This window comes from Acomys minous, assembly GCF_964271855.1.
Source record: "Acomys minous genome assembly, chromosome: 18".
Taxonomy (NCBI): domain Eukaryota; kingdom Metazoa; phylum Chordata; class Mammalia; order Rodentia; family Muridae; genus Acomys; species Acomys minous.
Genome location: NC_140501.1, coordinates 2,422,370 through 2,441,350, shown reverse-complemented (window position 1 = coordinate 2,441,350; position 18,981 = coordinate 2,422,370). Strand labels below are relative to the sequence as shown.

At 50.5% G+C, this 18,981-nt stretch overlaps 1 protein-coding gene across 2 annotated transcripts in view; it reads left to right on the top strand.

Moving 5' to 3' along the window:
• Positions 1-18,981, top strand: part of UBAC2 (UBA domain containing 2) — a 139,081-nt gene that overhangs the window by 96,692 nt on the left and 23,408 nt on the right. Inside the window, exons 5-6 of one of the 2 annotated variants that reach the window (XM_084768220.1) lie at positions 48-171; positions 6,535-6,582. In XM_084768220.1, coding sequence (XP_084624346.1) covers positions 48-171; positions 6,535-6,582 — 172 coding nt within the window. The remainder of the gene's footprint in view (positions 1-47; positions 172-6,534; positions 6,583-18,981) is intronic. The other variant, XM_084768219.1, reaches the window with a different exon arrangement.

Here is an 18,981-nt window from a genome sequence, read left to right as displayed (position 1 = left end):
GTATGAAATTCAATCTTATAGTGGTTTTTCTTTGTTTGTTTGCATAGCTTGGCACCCGTGTTTGCTCTCTTTGTACCATTTTACTGCTCCATCCCAAGAGTACAAGTGGCACAAATTCTGGGCCCATTGTCCATCACAAACAAGACACTGATTTATATATTGGGACTACAGGTATAGTATACGTTTTATGTTCACATTTCTCTAACCAGATCTAGGTGGTTTTGTTTTGTTCTTTTCTCTTCTGTCTTTTTCTCATTTGATCTCCTTAAACAATTCTTTCCAATAAGTTTGGCTTCGTGATCTGTATCAGGTGTTCAGAGGAAGTGTATAGAGTCAGAACATCAGAGTGTGGAAGGTACCAGAATACTTTCATAGCCTTTAGAAATCTGATAAAAGCTTTCACTGTAATTTGTATCAGTGGAAAGTATTTTTATTTAATCCTGCAGTTGTGTGTAACTACATTTAAGAGTCACAGTTTGAAATGGAAAAAGTAAGAATAGTGGAAAATGGAAAATCAATGTCAGTGTCAATTTATCATGTACTGTGCCACATATAAAGCTGTGAAAAGGGACTCAATAGCCCATCTAAGCTGTGGAGTTTGCGAGGAGTCTACCACACTAGACTATAATACCAGCTGCAGGGGCTCAGTCAGTAGATCAAGACTAGGCCAAGCTAGAGGGAGGGAGGGAGAGAGGGAGGGAGTAGGGACTGAGTAGGGACTGGAGAGGTGGCTCAGTGGTTAAGGCTGTGCACTGCTCTTGCAGAGGACCCGAAGTCAGTTCCCAGCTCACTCCCACAGCCTTCCCCGCCCCCATGTGGCAGCCTATAGCTGTCCATAACGCCAGCGCCAGGAGATCTGACTTCCTCTTCTGGCCTCTTAAGGTACCTGCATTCACACATAGATACACATACATGTAATTTAAAAGAATACACACACACACACACACACACACACACACACACACACACACACACAAAGAGTTATTTTTCGAGACAGGGATTTTCTACGTGTAGTCTTAGCTGTCCTGGACTTGCTTTGTAGACTAGGCTAGTCTCAAACTCATGGAGTTTTTAAAGTTAAAAGAGCCCTTGAGATACTTCTCAGTGGTAATGTACTTGTCTAGCATGTCCAGGACCCCAGACTGAATTCCCAGCATGCTCCCCTTCTGCAAAGGAGAAGGGAAGGTGGAAATGCATCACCCACTTAGGTGCTTCTGTGCCCGTGGGGGCAGGGTCACCCTTTAGTACTGCCTTGACATGATTGCCCCAGGAGCCTTTGTCTGACTTGAAAACAAACTTTCAAGGTCACCTCTCCCTCTCCCTCCCTCTCCCCCCACCTCTCTCTCTCTCTCATGCTATGGTTTCCTGTGGCAGCCTGCGTAGCTTGGCCTTTTGAGTCCCCCCAATTAACACTCACAATATTCCTTATCTCCCCCCCCCCCACACACACACACCAGACAGAACGCCAGCTTCTCAGTGAATGTCGCCGCCTCCTCCCTTTTTACCTTTACTGTTTCCCAGCTCTCCAGCCCACTGTTAGTTATCAGAGACACATCTGGGGGAGGTGTTTCCTCACCACTTTGACAGTCGTTTCTCATGTGGTGTATTTATCCCTCACCTTTCAACCTCAACACCATGACACTTGGGTCCCCACTCTGTCCTACCATGGCTTTCTCTGGCCGTGAAATCTGTGTCAAGTTCCAAAAACTGCTATGAGCCTCATGGTGCCTGTCTGTTTCTCCCAGCTCTGAGATAGGGTGGAGCCATTAGTCAAGGGTAAGCGTTCAGGGCGCCGCACAGAGAGGCGCTAGGACCATGGCATCTCAGCGTGGTGACTTACATCCCCTTAGCCCTGCCCAAAGGTAAAAACATCAGTACCTTCTGACGGGTTCCAGTCGACATAAAGTCCTACCTTTATCATCACACGTGAAGGGGCTGTGCAAGTGGCAGTGGTGTCCCTGGACACCGCCTAGTCCTGCTCGGGATGGCATCCTGGGCTCCTGTCTGGCCAGCACTGCTTCTGTCTTCTCCATTTTGGAGTTAAAATTGGTAAAGTTTTTATCCTCTCCTCCATACACTCTGGGCTTTCTTGCATATTACATGTGTGTGTGTTTGTGTGGCATACTTGTAACTTTAGGTGTGTGTTGTGTAGGCTCAGTGTGTTTCTTGGTTGCTCAGCACCTTTGTTTTCTGGGACAGGGTCTTTCACTGAGTTTGAAGTTCTCCAGCTCTGCTCCTCCATACTCCACATGATGGGGTCACATTCATACGTCACGTGCTGACTTCTTATGTGTGTTCTGGGTGTCTGAACTCAGGGCTTCCTGCTTGTATGGCAGGCACTTCATCACCGAGCCATCCACCCTTCCCCACTAGCTCCTGTCATACATATTTCTCTGGCTTTCTTTCTCCCCACCACAGACAGAACTTGAAGCCAGGAATATTGGGGTGGGTGGGTGGGTAGCTGAGTAGATGGATGAGTGGGTGGATGGATGGATGAGTGGGTGGGTGGATGGATGGATGAGTGGGTGGGTGGATGGATGGATGAGTGGGTGGGTGGATGGATGGATGCGTGGGTGGGTGGATGGATGGATGGATGGATGAGTGGGTGGATGGATGGATGAGTGGGTGGGTGGATGGATGGATGAGTGGGTGGGTGGATGGATGAGTGGGTGGGTGGATGGATGGATGGATGAGTGGGTCGGTGGGTGGATGGATGGATGAGTGGGTGGGTGGATGGATGGATGAGTGGGTCGGTGGGTGGATGGATGGATGAGTGGGTCGGTGGGTGGATGGATGGATGAGTGGGTGGGTGGATGGATGGATGAGTGGGTGGGTGGATGGGTGGATGGATGGATGGATGAGTGGGTGGATGGATGGATGAGTGGGTGGATGGATGGATGGATGGATGAGTGGGTCGGTGGGTGGATGGATGGATGAGTGGGTCGGTGGGTGGATGGATGGATGAGTGGGTCGGTGGGTGGATGGATGGATGAGTGGGTGGGTGGATGGATGGATGAGTGGGTGGGTGGATGGGTGGATGGATGGATGGATGAGTGGGTGGATGGATGGATGAGTGGGTGGATGGATGGATGGATGGATGAGTGGGTCGGTGGGTGGATGGATGGATGAGTGGGTGGGTGGATGGATGGATGAGTGGGTGGGTGGATGGATGGATGAGTGGGTGGATGGATGGATGGATGGATGAGTGGGTGGGTGGATGGATGGATGAGTGGGTGGGTGGATGGATGAGTGGGTGGGTGGATGGATGGATGGATGAGTGGGTCGGTGGGTGGATGGATGGATGAGTGGGTGGGTGGATGGATGGATGAGTGGGTGGGTGGATGGATGGATGAGTGGGTGGGTGGATGGATGGATGAGTGGGTGGGTGGATGGGTGGATGGATGGATGGATGAGTGGGTGGATGGATGGATGAGTGGGTGGATGGATGGATGAGTGGGTGGGTGGGTGGATGGATGAGTGGGTGGGTGGATGGATGGATGAGTGGGTGGATGGACGGATGAGTGGGTGGGTGGATGGACGGATGAGTGGGTGGGTGGATGGATGGATGGATGAGTGGGTCGGTGGGTGGATGGATGGATGAGTGGGTCGGTGGGTGGATGGATGGATGAGTGGGTGGGTGGATGGACGGATGAGTGGGTGGGTGGATGGATGGATGGATGAGTGGGTCGGTGGGTGGATGGATGGATGAGTGGGTCGGTGGGTGGATGGATGGATGAGTGGGTGGGTGGATGGACGGATGAGTGGGTGGGTGGATGGATGGATGGATGAGTGGGTCGGTGGGTGGATGGATGGATGAGTGGGTCGGTGGGTGGATGGATGGATGAGTGGGTGGGTGGATGGATGGATGAGTGGGTGGATGGATGGATGGATGGATGAGTGGGTGGGTGGATGGATGGATGAGTGGGTGGGTGGATGGATGAGTGGGTGGGTGGATGGATGGATGGATGAGTGGGTCGGTGGGTGGATGGATGGATGAGTGGGTGGGTGGATGGATGGATGAGTGGGTGGGTGGATGGATGGATGAGTGGGTGGGTGGATGGATGGATGAGTGGGTGGGTGGATGGGTGGATGAGTGGGTGGATGGATGAGTGGGTGGATGGATGGATGAGTGGGTGGATGGATGGATGAGTGGGTGGGTGGGTGGATGGATGAGTGGGTGGGTGGATGGATGGATGAGTGGGTGGATGGACGGATGAGTGGGTGGGTGGATGGACGGATGAGTGGGTGGGTGGATGGATGGATGGATGAGTGGGTCGGTGGGTGGATGGATGGATGAGTGGGTCGGTGGGTGGATGGATGGATGAGTGGGTGGGTGGATGGACGGATGAGTGGGTGGGTGGATGGATGGATGGATGAGTGGGTCGGTGGGTGGATGGATGGATGAGTGGGTCGGTGGGTGGATGGATGGATGAGTGGGTGGGTGGATGGACGGATGAGTGGGTGGGTGGATGGATGGATGGATGAGTGGGTCGGTGGGTGGATGGATGGATGAGTGGGTCGGTGGGTGGATGGATGGATGAGTGGGTGGGTGGATGGATGGATGAGTGGGTGGATGGATGGATGGATGGATGAGTGGGTGGGTGGATGGATGGATGAGTGGGTGGATGGATGGATGAGTGGGTGGGTGGATGGATGGATGGATGAGTGGGTGGGTGGATGGATGGATGGAAGTGGGTGGGTGGATGATATGGTGGGTGGATGGATGGATGGGGGTGGGTGGATGGATGGATGGAGTGGGTGGGGGATGGATGGATGAGTGGGTGTGGATGGATGAGGTGGATGGATGGATGGATGATGGGTAGCTGGATGGATGATGGTCTGGGTGAACAGCAGATTGGTGGATGGATGGATGGTAGGTGAATGGGTGGATGAGTGTATGGAAGGATGGATAGATTGGTGGATGGATGGATGGGCACACAAATAACTTTAATCATTATAAGAGCCAGAGTTCTTGTTTGGGGACCCATATGTAAGTCATTGGACGATGGCTTGAAGATGAAGTATGAGGCACACACTTGCCCTTGAGGAGCCCAGAGGCACTTCCATACTCTTTCAGAATGCTAACAGAACCTCAGTACTAAAACAGGATGTCAGAAACCAAGGAAATTACTCTTTTACCGACAAAATGGCAAGCTGCTTTACTTGTGTATGAGAGGTAGCTGGGTGGTGAGCACAGAGCTGAGGGCAGGACACCGCAGTCACACCTCCTGTTGCTGCCTGGCCCAGGGCAAGCACTCAGTGAGAAAGTAGAGTCAGTGTCTGAAGTGCTTGGAGAGCAGTGCTGGACTCTTCACAGGAGAGAGCCGTGAACTCCTTGCCTGCATAGGTCCTTCTCACCCGCGTACTTAGAAGAGCTCCTTGGCAGACGCAAGGGCACGTGACCCTGCTCCTTCCCCCTGAGCCAGCACTAGAGCCTGCGGCCTCCTTCCTCTGTGTCTGTGTGACGTGTGCCGAAGCCTGGGGCTTCTGTCCAGCACAGTGTCAGTGATCTGGGCTGTGCTGTCTTAGTCCCCTGTTTCTTTCTCTGTGGCCCTGCAACTACCCACCCAACCTTCCAGAACTAAGCGAGGGGCCACAAGACATTTCAGTCTTACAGACACACTTGGAGACGCCTTGTGATTTTTGTTTTTTGTTTTGCTTTTTTTTTTTTTTAAGAACCTTCAGCACACCTCTCAGATAAAAATTTGGAAATCAAAAGAAGACATTTCATGAGGTCTAGTTCTAATGCACACACACCTTTGTATCAGGTAGAACTGTTCCTACTAGCATGCTCTTTTTTCTCAAGTTTAACAAATTTATTTTTAATTTTTTAACAAGATAAAATAGAATAAGATAAAACAAAAGGCACCACAATGAAGTTGAGCAAGGCGAGCCAGCAGATGGAAAAGAGCCCCAAGAGAAATCACAGGAGTCAGAGACCCACTCACTCACACGTCAGAACCCCATACAAGTGCTAACCTGAAAGCTGTACCATGCACTCAGGCTACTTGCTTACTCTTCCCGTGGGTGAGCTAGAAGGAGGCCTTTCATCCCTGAGGAAGGGTATCACTGGGCGTGGACTTAGATGCTGGCAAGCTCTCCTTCTAAATGTAGCTGAGCAGTGACGAGAAGTTAAAACGAGGAAGTTACATGAAGACTGCTTGTAGGTCACTACCTAGCACCAGGTATGGACATTTCGTTAGTCTGACTACCTATTAGTGGTTGTTCACTGTAAGCCAGCTAAGGCTTGTAAATCAGGGGGAGGTTGAAACCCCTTTATTTTTCCTTGCATGGCAGGGCCAGGTTTAGCACATATGTCAGCTACAGAAAGCCTGGGGTCTTTGGAAAAGAACAACATCTTACTTCCTTTTAAATAAACAGAAATGTTCTTCTTTCACGTTCAGATTGCCTCCTGAATTATGCCATGCACAGTTAGTGTGTAATCCCAGCGTTCACTGCTGTAGTGCGTGAAGCTAAGGGTGTTGTGTCTACGGTTGGATTGCATTTTTAGTTGCCTTTTGTTTTCTTTTGTAGCTTTTCACCTCTGGCTCCTACATCTGGATTGTAGCCATAAGTGGACTTGTAAGTGTAATTTTTTTAAACCTCCTTCCCCTGATTTCCCTCCCTCCCCACTCCTCCCCCCCCACCTCTTGAAAGAAAGAAAATAAATAGGAAAAAATGTCATGCTTAAATTGTGAGTAATACATATCTGTCTCTAGCATTCTTTTACCCATGTCAGGTATAGCTTGATGTGCCTCCCACAGTGACTAAAACAGCATAGTCACATGGGAAGTCAAGGTCAGGACAGAGGAGAATGGCTCCCTCAGTTTCACACTTACCTTGATGAAGGCTTTAGACGAGATTTTGTCAGTGTTGTTTTAAAACAGCATTAGTAGTCTAATTCATAGTAAGAAGAAAATGAACAAACTGGGCAGGTGAGCTGCACCTCTTGTTTAAGAGACGTTGTTGTGGAGGGAAAAGGTGAGGTGAGGTGCAGAGTCAGGTGGATCTGGGCGGCCAGAGAGGGAAGAAGGGAGCTTGCTGGAAGCTTCCCTCCTTCTCCTATGTCCACAAGAATCATTACACTTTAGGAAACATTTTAAAAGAAACTTAAGAGTGTTACGCTGACTTGAATGTAAACCTCTATATTTATTAAAATAAATGTGTTGCTAGTGTATAAGGAAAATAGTTTTAATCTTTTTCTTAGAAAAAGGTCTTAAGAAAATTACAGAACAAAGTTATAACTATATGTACAATGTCAAAGGGGGAACAAAGAAATAATAATTATGTCCTCACTGTGCACCCTGTCAGTAAGTCACCACTGACCCTGGGCCACCCTGAGTTGTTGTGAATCAGATACAGTACAGGCATTCATTTCCCTCAGCTGATGTGCTCCCAGCCAGAATTCTGCAGATCAAAATGGAGATTGTTCTCCTCATTTTGTCATTTGTCTAGAACCCCATACATACTGAGGCCTTCAGGGCTCCTGAGACAGCTGGTTCTTCCTCCTTTCCTTCCTCCCTCCTCTTTTCCTCATCTCCCCTTCTCTTGTCTCGTCCCCTCTCCTCCCCTCCGCTCTCCTCTTCTTTCCTTCCCTCTCCTTCCCTCTCCTTCCCTCCCCTCCCCTCTCCTTCCCTCCCCTCCCCTCTCCTTCCCTCCCCTCCCCTCTCCTTCCCTCCCCTCCCCTCTCCTTCCCTCCCCTCCCCTCTCCTTCCCTCCCCTCCCCTCTCCTTCCCTCCCCTCCCCTCTCCTTCCCTCCCCTCCCCTCTCCTTCCCTCCCCTCCCCTCTCCTTCCCTCCCCTCCCCTCTCCTTCCCTCCTCCTCTCTCCTTCCCTCCTCCTCTCCCCTCCCCTCTCCTTCCCTCCCCTCCCCTCTCCTTCCCTCCCCTCCCCTCTCCTTCCCTCCCCTCCTCTCTCCTTCCCTCCCCTCCCCTCTCCTTCCCTCCTCCTCTCTCCTTCCCTCCTCCTCTCCCCTCCCCTCTCCTTCCCTCCCCTCCCCTCTCCTTCCCTCCCCTCCCCTCTCCTTCCCTCCCCTCCTCTCTCCTTCCCTCCCCTCCCCTCTCCTTCCCTCCCCTCCCCTCTCCTTCCCTCCCCTCCCCTCTCCTTCCCTCCTCCTCTCTCCTTCCCTCCTCCTCTCCCCTCCCCTCTCCTTCCCTCCTCCTCTCTCCTTCCCTCCTCCTCTCCCCTCCCCTCTCCTTCCCTCCTCCCCTCCCCTCCCCTCCCCTCCCCTCTATTCTTTCTACCCTTGGACTGGGTTTTACTTTGTGCCCAGGTTCACCCTGAGCTCCTAGCTGTCGCACAGTTAGGAGCCATCTGTTCTGGAGAGGTGTGGTGGCTTAGGCCACTCTGGGATCGGTTTGACTCCAGGCCCCCAGACCTGCTCTCCCCAGTGGCTCATCAGCACTGACAGCCAGCTTGGCAGGGCAGCTGCACAGGGCAGTGTCTCCCAAGTCTACTTCGCCTGGCAGTGGCGATCCTGAGCCTCGTTTCCAGATGTTGTAAGGCTTGCAGGAACAAGAGAACCACCTCTTTTGTGGTCCCTCACCGCTCTGGGTTTCTTCCTTTAATAACATGATATGATACGTTTGTTGAAATGTCCCCTGTCCTTCACTGCCCCGTTTAGACTCTGGGGTAACTGCTGCATTGCTGCCTGTGACAGTCAAGATTCTAGACCTGTTGGTCTTTCTGGCCTCTGCAGTGCTCCAGTCTGCACCTTAACAGCCAGGAAGCTGAGCTGACTTTTTTTTAAAGGATTCAGAGTGTAACAAGGAATTGCTAACGTAAAAAATCCCTTTTTTCAGAGGAGTAAATAGGCCTGCTCTGTGTTGGAAATCGAAATTAAAATTGACTCGGCATTTTGAGTACACCACTATCATTAACCATTTGTGAAACAATTGAATCATCATCTTTTACAGTAATTACCTCAAGATGATATATATATATTTTAAAAAGCCAAATCTGGTAAATCTTAACATTAGCCTCTTTAGTATTATTGTAGCTTACGGAGAGCACCTTGTCTGTTTCTGCCTGCTGACCATGAGCGAAGCGTGTTTCATGGCAGAGCTCACACCTGGCGTCTGTAAACTCCAGCACCAGTTGGTTAACTGAAATGGCTGACAGCAGTGCTGAGCGCAGCGGGTGTGTGTCCACGCTAGCTGGACATGCCGCTGCTGCCTGGACATGTCGCTGCTGTGCTGGACATGCCGCTGCTGCCTGGACATGCCGCTGCTGTGCTGGACATGCCGCTGCTGTGCTGGACATGCCGCTGCTGCCTGGACATGCCGCTGCTGGCTGGACATGCCGCTGCTGGCTGGACATGCCGCTGCTGTGCTGGACATGCCGCTGCTGTGCTGGACATGCCGCTGCTGCCTGGACATGCCGCTGCTGTGCTGGACATGCCGCTGCTGTGCTGGACATGCCGCTGCTGGCTGGACATGCCGCTGCTGTGCTGGACATGCCGCTGCTGGCTGGACATGCCGCTGCTGTGCTGGACATGCCGCTGCTGGCTGGACATGCCGCTGCTGGCTGGACATGCCGCTGCTGTGCTGGACATGCCGCTGCTGTGCTGGACATGTCGCTGCTGTGCTGGACATGCTGCTGCTGTGCTGGACATATCGCTGCTGTGCTGGACATGCCTCTGCTGTGCTGGACATGTCGCTGCTGGCTGGACATGCCGCTGCCTGTTTCTGGCTTTGTGGAGAAACCCCACACGCTTACTATGATCTATGTCATATATAATATGGTGTAAAGATAAGGATGATTGTAGGCGGTATATAATTTAAAAGGAAAAATAATCTTGCACACTTATAATTCCAGCATGCAAGAAGTAGAGGCAGGGAGGCTTGTGAGTTCAGAGCCAGCCTAGGGAGGCTGCAGAGGGAGGTCCTAGCCTTCTCTGTGAATGTCTGACTGGCCAGCACTGGCGTCATGGCCGCTGTCTGGGAGTCGCAAAGCCGCAGTCTGTCCAGATGCTTCTTGCTCAACGTGACTTCCCTTTCCCTGCAGAGCTGCTAACTTCCCTTTTCTTTTTCCTTTTGGTTTTAATGCTAACTAAAATGTTTAAAAGTTAAAATGCATGCTGCCAGAAAGAAGTATGCAGACGGTGGGTAATCACCATTGTGAAGCTGTGTCACAGCATGGCTGGGTGGCTAGAGGGGTTTGCCTAGACAGGCGAGGGCCTCGTGTGTGGCACCAGGAACAGACTCTTGCAAGTTGGTCAGTAAGACACACAGACGTATACACACACACAAATAAATAGCTATATTATATATGTACTTTTAAACTTTCACCACTGGAAGCCATCATGTACCAAAAATACTGTTTAGGAAATACTTTTATTTAACTGGCAATTACTGTGTGGTCTGTTTTATTTGGGGGGCTGGATGTAGCATAGTAACGCTTGCCTGACATGCACAAGGTCCTGGGTTTAGTCGCAGCACCAGAAAGGGGAAGGTGTGTAAAACAGTGGTTCTCAACATGAGGGTCCCAGCCTTTTTGGGGGTGGATCACATATCAGGTATCCTGTGCAATATAAATCATAATTATATTATGATTCATAACTGTAGCAACAAAATAACTTTGGTCGGGGGGCGCCACAACATGAAGAACTGTATTAAGGGTCTCAGCGTGAGGAAGGCTGAGAACCACCTGGTGTCTTAGACACTAGAAGGCACTGCTTGGCTGGAAAGCTGCTAACTTTGGCTTGAGTTAGCTGTAAGTTGATTTTTTTTTCCCCACTTTGAACTGTTCTTCTCTTTTGTGTTGTTCATTTGTTCGTGATTGTCCAGTGGTTACGAGGACAGGGTGACACCAGGATGCTGGCTTAGCACCTAAGAGCCGTCTTGCCTTGGGCTGGTCACGGAGGTGGATGTGGACTAAGTCTCTCGCCTCGCTGGAGGGAAAGGCTTTGCTGGCTCATCAGGAGAGCAGCTGTCCTTTGGCTCCATTTGGTGGCCCACGAGGAGAACGCATCTGCTGCCCAGAAGGGGTTCAGCCGGGCCTCAGGTCTTGAGAGTGCTTGTGTTTCATTGGTTTTTGTGCTGACTTTTTCATAGTTGTTACGGAAAACTGCAAGAGTGGAATTAGGAGGTGTGGCTTAGTACACAAGCAGCACTTCAGTTGTTCTTGGTGCTTATGTGTGTGCACATGTGTGTGTTTGCACATACTTGTGGGGGTGCACATGTGTGTGGAGGCCCAAGCTTATGCTCCTGGGTGTCTGTATGGAGGCAGGATCTCTCAGCCGAGCATAGGCCCTCTCAGCCGAGCATAGGCCTGGCCAGTTTGGCTTTTCTAGCCTGCTAGCTTGCTCCAAGGATTGTCTCCACCTTTGAGTGCTGGTATTATATGTAGGCAGGCCTCCATGCCCCCTAGTGCTCATGTGGGGGTGCTGCCCTGTGCTTGCCTAGCAGCCACTGCACCCACTGAGCTGTCGCTCCAGCTCCAAGTGCCTGGACATTTTTTAGTGAAGTCCTGTTGCTGCGGATCTTCAGAGTTACCTTGGTGGAGACTGAAACCCTGGGCCTGTGTCACTGCGCAGCGACGCCTGTCTTCCTGCCTTGCTTCCCTACAGCCCATCCTCATGCACACTGGGCAGGGTTGACGTTCTCTGCGTGGTTTGGCTGAGAGGTTTCCAGCCGTCTCCGGCCGGTACTTCTCCATTTCCTGCAGTTTCGTGAACCATAGTAATGAGTCATACCCACTAGGATGTACTTGGATCTTCCAGCCCCTGCTCCCACTCAGCCAGGGTTAAAACAGAAAGAACCGCATCTGCCGGTTGTGTCTTTGCACAATTCACATCTTTATCATTTGCTCCTTTTTCAAGCTATTTAAGAGCAAATTAACTGGTGCCTGTACTGTCAGTGTCCTGAGTGTGTGCTGCCGCGTGTCCCTCACTGCACCCCGTCTTCCTCTGTGCTTGCTTTGTACAGCACAGCAGACCTTGATTATCTTGCGATCAAACAGTCTTAATGTGAAAAAGAATCTGTCTTATCCACTCTATGGTAGAAATGAACCTGGAGGCCAGATTATATCGAACTTGGTGGTTTGAGTTTGGGTGGTTTTCTGTGGACAGTTAGGATCTTCAAAGCTTTTCAAACAAACACTTGAGATGGTACAAGATTGTAGCTCTCACTGGGTGTACATGACAGACAAGGGTGTCTCCTTTGTGGACTCTGATTTGATTTGCCTCTGTCTCTTCTTCACATGGTTTACCTTTAATGACAAAAATTATGATAAAACATTGTCTTAAAGCTGTACAGTGGAACTTCTGGGCCCTGGCCCACTTCCTGAGTGCTGAGGCTATTGCTGTGCGGGGCCCTGGCTCACTTCCTGGGTGCTGAGGCTATTGCTGTGTGGGCTTTGGCCTGGGTGTGTCTTTCTCCTTGTGTTTTCCTTTTTTCTCTGTTAATTCTTTTTACAGATTTTTTTTCTGTTTATTTGAAAAAAAATTTATTTTTACAGATTTCTTCTGTAGACTGAGCAAACAGGGGTACAGGGGGGCAGGGCAGATAACTCGTGTGTTGGTCAAGGCCTTTTGTTAAACTTCGGGAGTTTAGAAGTTCAAGTCCCAAGTTTAGCAGTTCATTAAAAACCAAGTCAGAGGCTGCGAGAGAGAGCAAGGCTAAAGCTGTGAGGGTGCTTAGCCCCGAAGGCCACCTGGAGGATCAGGGCCACCAGGGGCTCTGAGGAAACACTCACACAAGGGAGTTACCCTTTGGGAATCAAAAGAGACTTGTGATTGTAATGCCCCAAAGAGTACATCACACAGAGTCAGTCACATTGATACAGACTGTTCCCTTCCTGCCTCCTCTCCCCTCCCCCTGGCTGTATCCTGACCCCAGGTACCTGAACTGCCAGAGGAACTCAGCTCAGTCTGGGGCTAGCGATTGATGAGTTGCCAGACAAGGGTCATAGAGGGAGGCAGGGACTAGCAGACGTGTGCCTGTACCTGCTGCTGCTGCTGCTACCGCCGCTGCCGCCATCTCCTTAGGGATTCTTGTTTGGTTTTTGAGACAGGATCTCAGTATGTAACCCAGGCTAGACTGAAGCCATGATGTAGTCCAGGCTGCCCTCAGACTTGCCCTCCTCTGTGTATCAACTTTCATCGGCCTCTGTAGATCGTGTCTGCTGGGCCTGGGATCTGAGGACCTGGAGGAATGGGGCTGACTACAGTCTGATGCTGTGGACGGCCTTACCTTAGTCTCTGTACTTTTATACACAAGTGCAACAAAACAGTGGTCCAAGCAAGGTTGTTTGAGTTCAGAAAAACATGTAAAGAAATGCCAATAAGCACACACTAAATATTAACAGGTCAGCCCTTTCCAGATCTTTCTCAGGACAGACCAATTTAAGCACAATTGTCTGGCATGTACTCTAATTGTATCTGGGAAAACATGAGAGCAAGGCAGAATGCAGGCCATGTCCAGGCTCAGGGCACACTGAGCAGACTAGGTTCTACAGCTGTGTTTGGACACCAAACAAGAATGAACATGTCCTAAAATTGAATGTAAATGTTTCTCACGGGAGACACACAATCACATCCAAGAACAACCCAGGGAACAAATTGCAGCTGATGGAAAGGCACTCTGCTTTTTCTCCTGGAGCAGCTCTCACGGTTCCCCGGCACCATTCGCCATGCGTCCTCTTTCTGACGTGTCTGACACCATGCCTCCACCTCATCAATGACCCGTGACAGGCACACGGCACCATGGCTGGCTAACCATGATTTGTAGGTGTTCAGTGTAGAATAAATAAAGCCATGCTACCGTCTTTACCTGGCTTTAGCAGGGCCTCACGACTTGCCAGGAGTGCTCCCGACTTGCCAGGAGTGCTCCTGACCCATCTTGGAAGCTCATATTTAGGTCCTGTCAGGTCTTCAATGAGTACAGCATGGGCAACCTTTCGACTGAATGCAACCTCTTGAAAGACTTTGAGTCAAGACCATGCAGTTAAGCTACTTCCAATTCCTACCTCACACATACAAACAAAAAGCCCTGTGTGGACAATGAATGCTTCCTGTTTTGAGCCATTCAGTTATTCACAACCTGTTTCTCAGTAGCCTATAGCTCAGTAGCCTGTACCACCACTTTAAAAGGATGGAACTTTCTAATCTAGAACAGGGTGTGTGTCTACATTTATTTAGCTTTTCACTTTATTCTTGAATTCTTCATTTTTTCAGTGTGTGGCCCTTGCACATCTTTCATTGAGACTTATTTTATGCTTCTTTCCAATTGCTTATTGCTAGTATATAGGAAGCGAGTTTGTTTTATTACAGTGTTTGTATTCTGCAGGTTTACTCGTGTTGTTTATTGTTTTTGTTACTTTTTCTGTGAACTCCTTAGAGTTTCCTACATTCATCATCATGCCATCAGGAAATACATTTTATCTATATGTTCCCATCGATGCCTTTTACTTTTCTACTACAGAGTTAAAATATCAAATGGTGGGGTGGGGGAGACAGCTGTGTGATGACGTGCTTGCTGCGCACGAGTTCAGGTGCCCGGCAGCCGTCACAAGGCAGCTTTTCTGAAGTTTCCTAATCCTCCCGAGACACAGCTTCCAACAAGGGACAATCAGTCCACTTTCTAAGACACTTTATTAGAAATCACTAATGTGAGATCTGTCTGGTTTTGTTTTCATCAGTCAGGATAGGCATGGCGTTTTTTGTTGGCTCTTCACAAACTAATGTTGTCGCTCTTCCCTCATATGAGTGAGGTGAGGAAAGCTCAGCCTCGGACACCTGCACTCGGGGACACAGCAGCGGGATCCCTGCAGTAGCCACACTGCTGAGTGTCCTGAACAGTGACCTTCTGTGTAATCGCAGTGACAACAGCAGATCCCTAGTCTGCAAACATGTTCTCACTAACTGCGGTGTTCCATTGGCGTGTTCAGCATGGAGGGACGAGGCGGCTCCCTCCCTCAGGGCAGCACTGGTCTGTGTTCTCACTGCTGTGTACCAGTGTCCAGAACACACCTGGTCCGTACAAGGGGCCAGGGGAGCAGTGGGTCTGCCATCATGCAGCCTTTGTTCCCAGCCTTGGATGCCCTGCCACTCTCCTGGAGAGTAACCTTCGTGTGTGTGTGTGTGTGTGTGTGTGTGTGTGTGTGTGTGTGTGTGTGTGTGTTGTCGTCCTTCTTAGACACTGTGGGCCACAGGAACCCTGACAGGGCTCGGCCCGTCTGTGGTGGTTTCAGGCGTGCTGTACACAGGGCTGAGGACAGGTGAGCTTGACTCTAAGTGGGAGGACTGATGTCATTTCCCAGCCAGCAATCCGTTACTCACCTTTAAACCTTACTTTATGACTCCCTTCCTAAAAGTGCTAGTGGTATGAAAAGTAAGTGTGCAGTTGGTGTTCATATTGGCCTAAAAGGAAACGGTTTCCTGTTTTCCGGCCCCAGGCTCGTGAGGCAATACCTTCCATTGTTGCCCTCCGGGGCTCCTGCCTATAACCTAGGGCCTAGATACCCCGCCGATGTGGGCTCGCGCAGCCTCCGCTTGCTCGGCCTGTGCTCCTGCCCTCCTGGCTGTGTTCCACTCTAGACCTAGCACCCCCACCCCGTGTGTGTTGTGTTCCCCTTTGTTTTATCTGTCATCTTCTGTCCGAGCGATTATCTTTGTTGCTGGTCCTCGCTTTGATGTTTGGACTTCCTGCCTCAGAAGACCTCACTTGTCCTGGGGTATTTCTCCTGGCCTGTCGCAATGCAGGTCCTAGCATATGGCCTTACTTCTACAATTGTGTGTGTGCAGGTGCGGGTGCTCACACCTGTGAGTATGTGTGGGTGCACACACCTGTGAGCATGGTTGCCCACAGAGGCCAGGAGAGGTTGTCAGCTCATGGAGTGGGATTGGCAGGTGGCTTTGAACGGCCTGGCGTAAGTGCCGGGAGTTGAACTCAGGTCTCTAGAAGAACAACACGCTCACCTGAGCGGCCTGCCTTCTGTCCTCTCTGCCCCTCCCCCCTCCCGCCATCTTCCTTCCTTTGCTGGAGGCTGCATCCAGGGCTTGATGCGTGCTACACAACTGCTCCACGGCTTCACTCTAGTTGTAAAGCCTCCCCACCCTGCTGCAAGCAGTGGCTTTCAGGAAAACACTGTCTCAGGCTGAGGATGTAACCCAGTTGGCAGTGCGGCCCTGGTGGGATCTTCAGCAGCCCTTAAAAACTGGGCTTGGGAACCGGGTGTGGTGGCACGCCTGTAATCCCAGCACTCTGGGAGGCAGAGACAGGTGAATCTCTGTGAGTTTGAGGCCAGCCTGGTCTACAAAGCGAGTCCAGGATAGACAAAAACAAAAAACAAAAAAACCTGTCTTGAAAAACCTAGCACATAGGAGACAGAGGCAGGGGAGTCGGAACTTCCAGATCATTCTGTAGTGAGTTCAAAGCCAGCTCTGCCTAGTGAGCCCCTGACTCGGAATAACCAGGAGTGTTAGCATGCGTTACTGTGGAGACTCTGGTAGGAAGTAGGTAAATTTTTAATGTAGTTACTTTTGTTACATGTTTTCATGGAATTGGGCGCTGTGATTGTCCAGTGCAGAACACTGAACTGCTGAGTTTTCTGTATTCTGGTCCCTATGACTGGCTGAAACTTTGCAGTGCTGTTTGAAAACAGCGTCACACAGAAGTGCTCCGACATGTGAGCTCTCGCTTCCCGTGAGCGCTCCTGCACACGTGGCCATCCTCTGGGAGCATGGCTTTGCCTGTGGCTTGATCAGACACGGATGATGTCATAAACACGTTGTCATGCCCCGCCTCATTTCCCCACCGCAGTGCATTAAAAATGCAAACCTTAAACGGTCCAGGACTGCGGACTGGCATTTCCGTTCCAGCAAGCACCTTATCAAGACTTTGCTTAGGGGCTGGAGAGCTGGGTCAGCGGTTAGGAGTACTTGTCGGCCTTGCAGAGGACCTTGGGTTGGTTCCTTGGTTCCCAGCACCCACACGGGGCGGCTCACAGCCATCCGTAACTCCAGTCACAGGAGATCCGTCCCCCTCTTCTGAGCTCTGCAGACACCAGGCATGCTGGGACGGCGGTCACACAGACATACATGCAGCAAAATACTCATACATATGAAGTGAAGAGATCCTAGTAAATAAGACTTTATTTTTGAATCATTAAACTTATTTATTTAGTGAAAATTGGTACCTTAACCATTTTGACCTTCCAACTCACAGATGGTGATACCTTTATTACCAGGATGGATGCACACATGCACAAGCACCTGCGTGTGCGCCTCTTTTTTCTGATTCTGTGATGTGTGGCTTATGGTGTGTGTAGGCTCCCTGGGCTCACTCTGCCGTCTCAGATCCTTTCACTGCTCACTGTGAAGGAGAGGGTGGCGGGGACCGTGGGGGAGGATGACGTGCTACTTGAGCAGACCTAGGTCCCCAGCCACCCTGCTGCTGCCCTCCCACAGCCTGAGCCTTGTGCGCAGTCTGCCGTCACTTTCCACTTGCTCACGAGCTTCAGGGTTACGGATGCTTTTTCTAGTTTCACTCCACATGGAGCTGTCTCTGTTTTCATTTTCCTTGTTGTTTTGTGCTGTTTTGACAGTAGGGCCACAGGAGTGGCTTGAAACTGGAAGTCCCTCACTGTACCCTCTGGAGCCTGCTCCATTCTGCCCTTGGCTCCTGCCTCTGCCCCAGCCTGTCCTGAGGTCAGGGGTCTCCCCAGGCCGCAGCCACCGCTGCGTTTGCCAGTGCTGACTGCTCCCCTCACAGCTCCACTGGCACCAGGTTCCCCTGCCCTGCCCCCTGCACCCCAAGTCCCTTCTTGGACTCACTCCCCCACGTGTCTCCTGGTGCTACCTACCCTCTCAGCTTACGTTGTGTGCACTATCCCGTGGCTCCTAAGTGCCTCTGTGCTAACTGCCCCGGGCCTCGGACTGGTGTCCCGCCTGCTCACTGCGCACCCTACACAGCATCCACATAGCCTTTTCATTGCTGCTTGGAATGCTCTGTCTTCAGTCTTCACCGAAGCCCCATCGTCCTGAAGACCTTGGCCTATGCGTCCTTACCAACCTGAAGTGGGTCCTTGGTCCACCTCACTCTGCGTTCCTTCATGGAGCGTGGCAGGTGGTCACAAGTCCTTATGTTCTGGCTGCCTTTCCTGAACACTAAGTGCTGCTATGGCTCTGGGCGCAGTGGCCTCGTGTTGTTGTCTGTGGCGCTCCCAGAGCAGGTACTTGAGATACTCTTGCCTGATTCACTTACGCTGCTCTTCTAAGACATGACTGAGCATGGCGGTATGTATGTAACCCCAGAACTCAGCAGGCTGAGGCAGGGGCATTGCAAGTTCCAGCCTGGACTATGTATGTAACAACCAACAAATAAATATTAAGGTATACTTTTCTGATTGCAGTGAAAGGTTGTTAAATTCTTTTGTCTACTGTGAATACTCTCATCCTAAGAGTCAGAGTCAAAATGTTGGGTTTTTTTAAAATGTATTTAAAAGAATATACATGGTTATTTCTATCCAGAAAGCAATATTGAGGAGAAATACTGTGGCTTTTCCTTCCATATAAATGGCATAAACAATGATTTGCTTGTAGAAAGAAAATATTTTACAGGAATATTAATTGCTAACTAATAGTAATGCATAACTAAACATCTAGAAAAAACTCATACCTGAACACTGTGTAAGTAAGGCCAAGGTTTCCGGTTGTTCCTTTCTGGCAGCATGTGTTAAGTGACTGGGTCAGGGATCTCTCATGGGCACAGGGTGAGATTGTTTGGATGACCAAACTTTTGTGGATTTTTTATTTAAAGGGTATGTGCACGTAGGTAGAAGCCAGCCTCGGTACCTGCCCCAGGCATCCACCTGCTTCTGCAGACGTCTCACTTGCACCTGGACCCGTGTGTTTCAGCCCCACCTCACCTGTGCCCGGCTTCCACCTGGGTGCCGAGGGCTAAACTCAGGTTTTTGTGCCCAGAAAGCACTCGAGTGCCAAAACATCTCCAGGCTCTGGGTTTCTTTTAAAATCAAGACA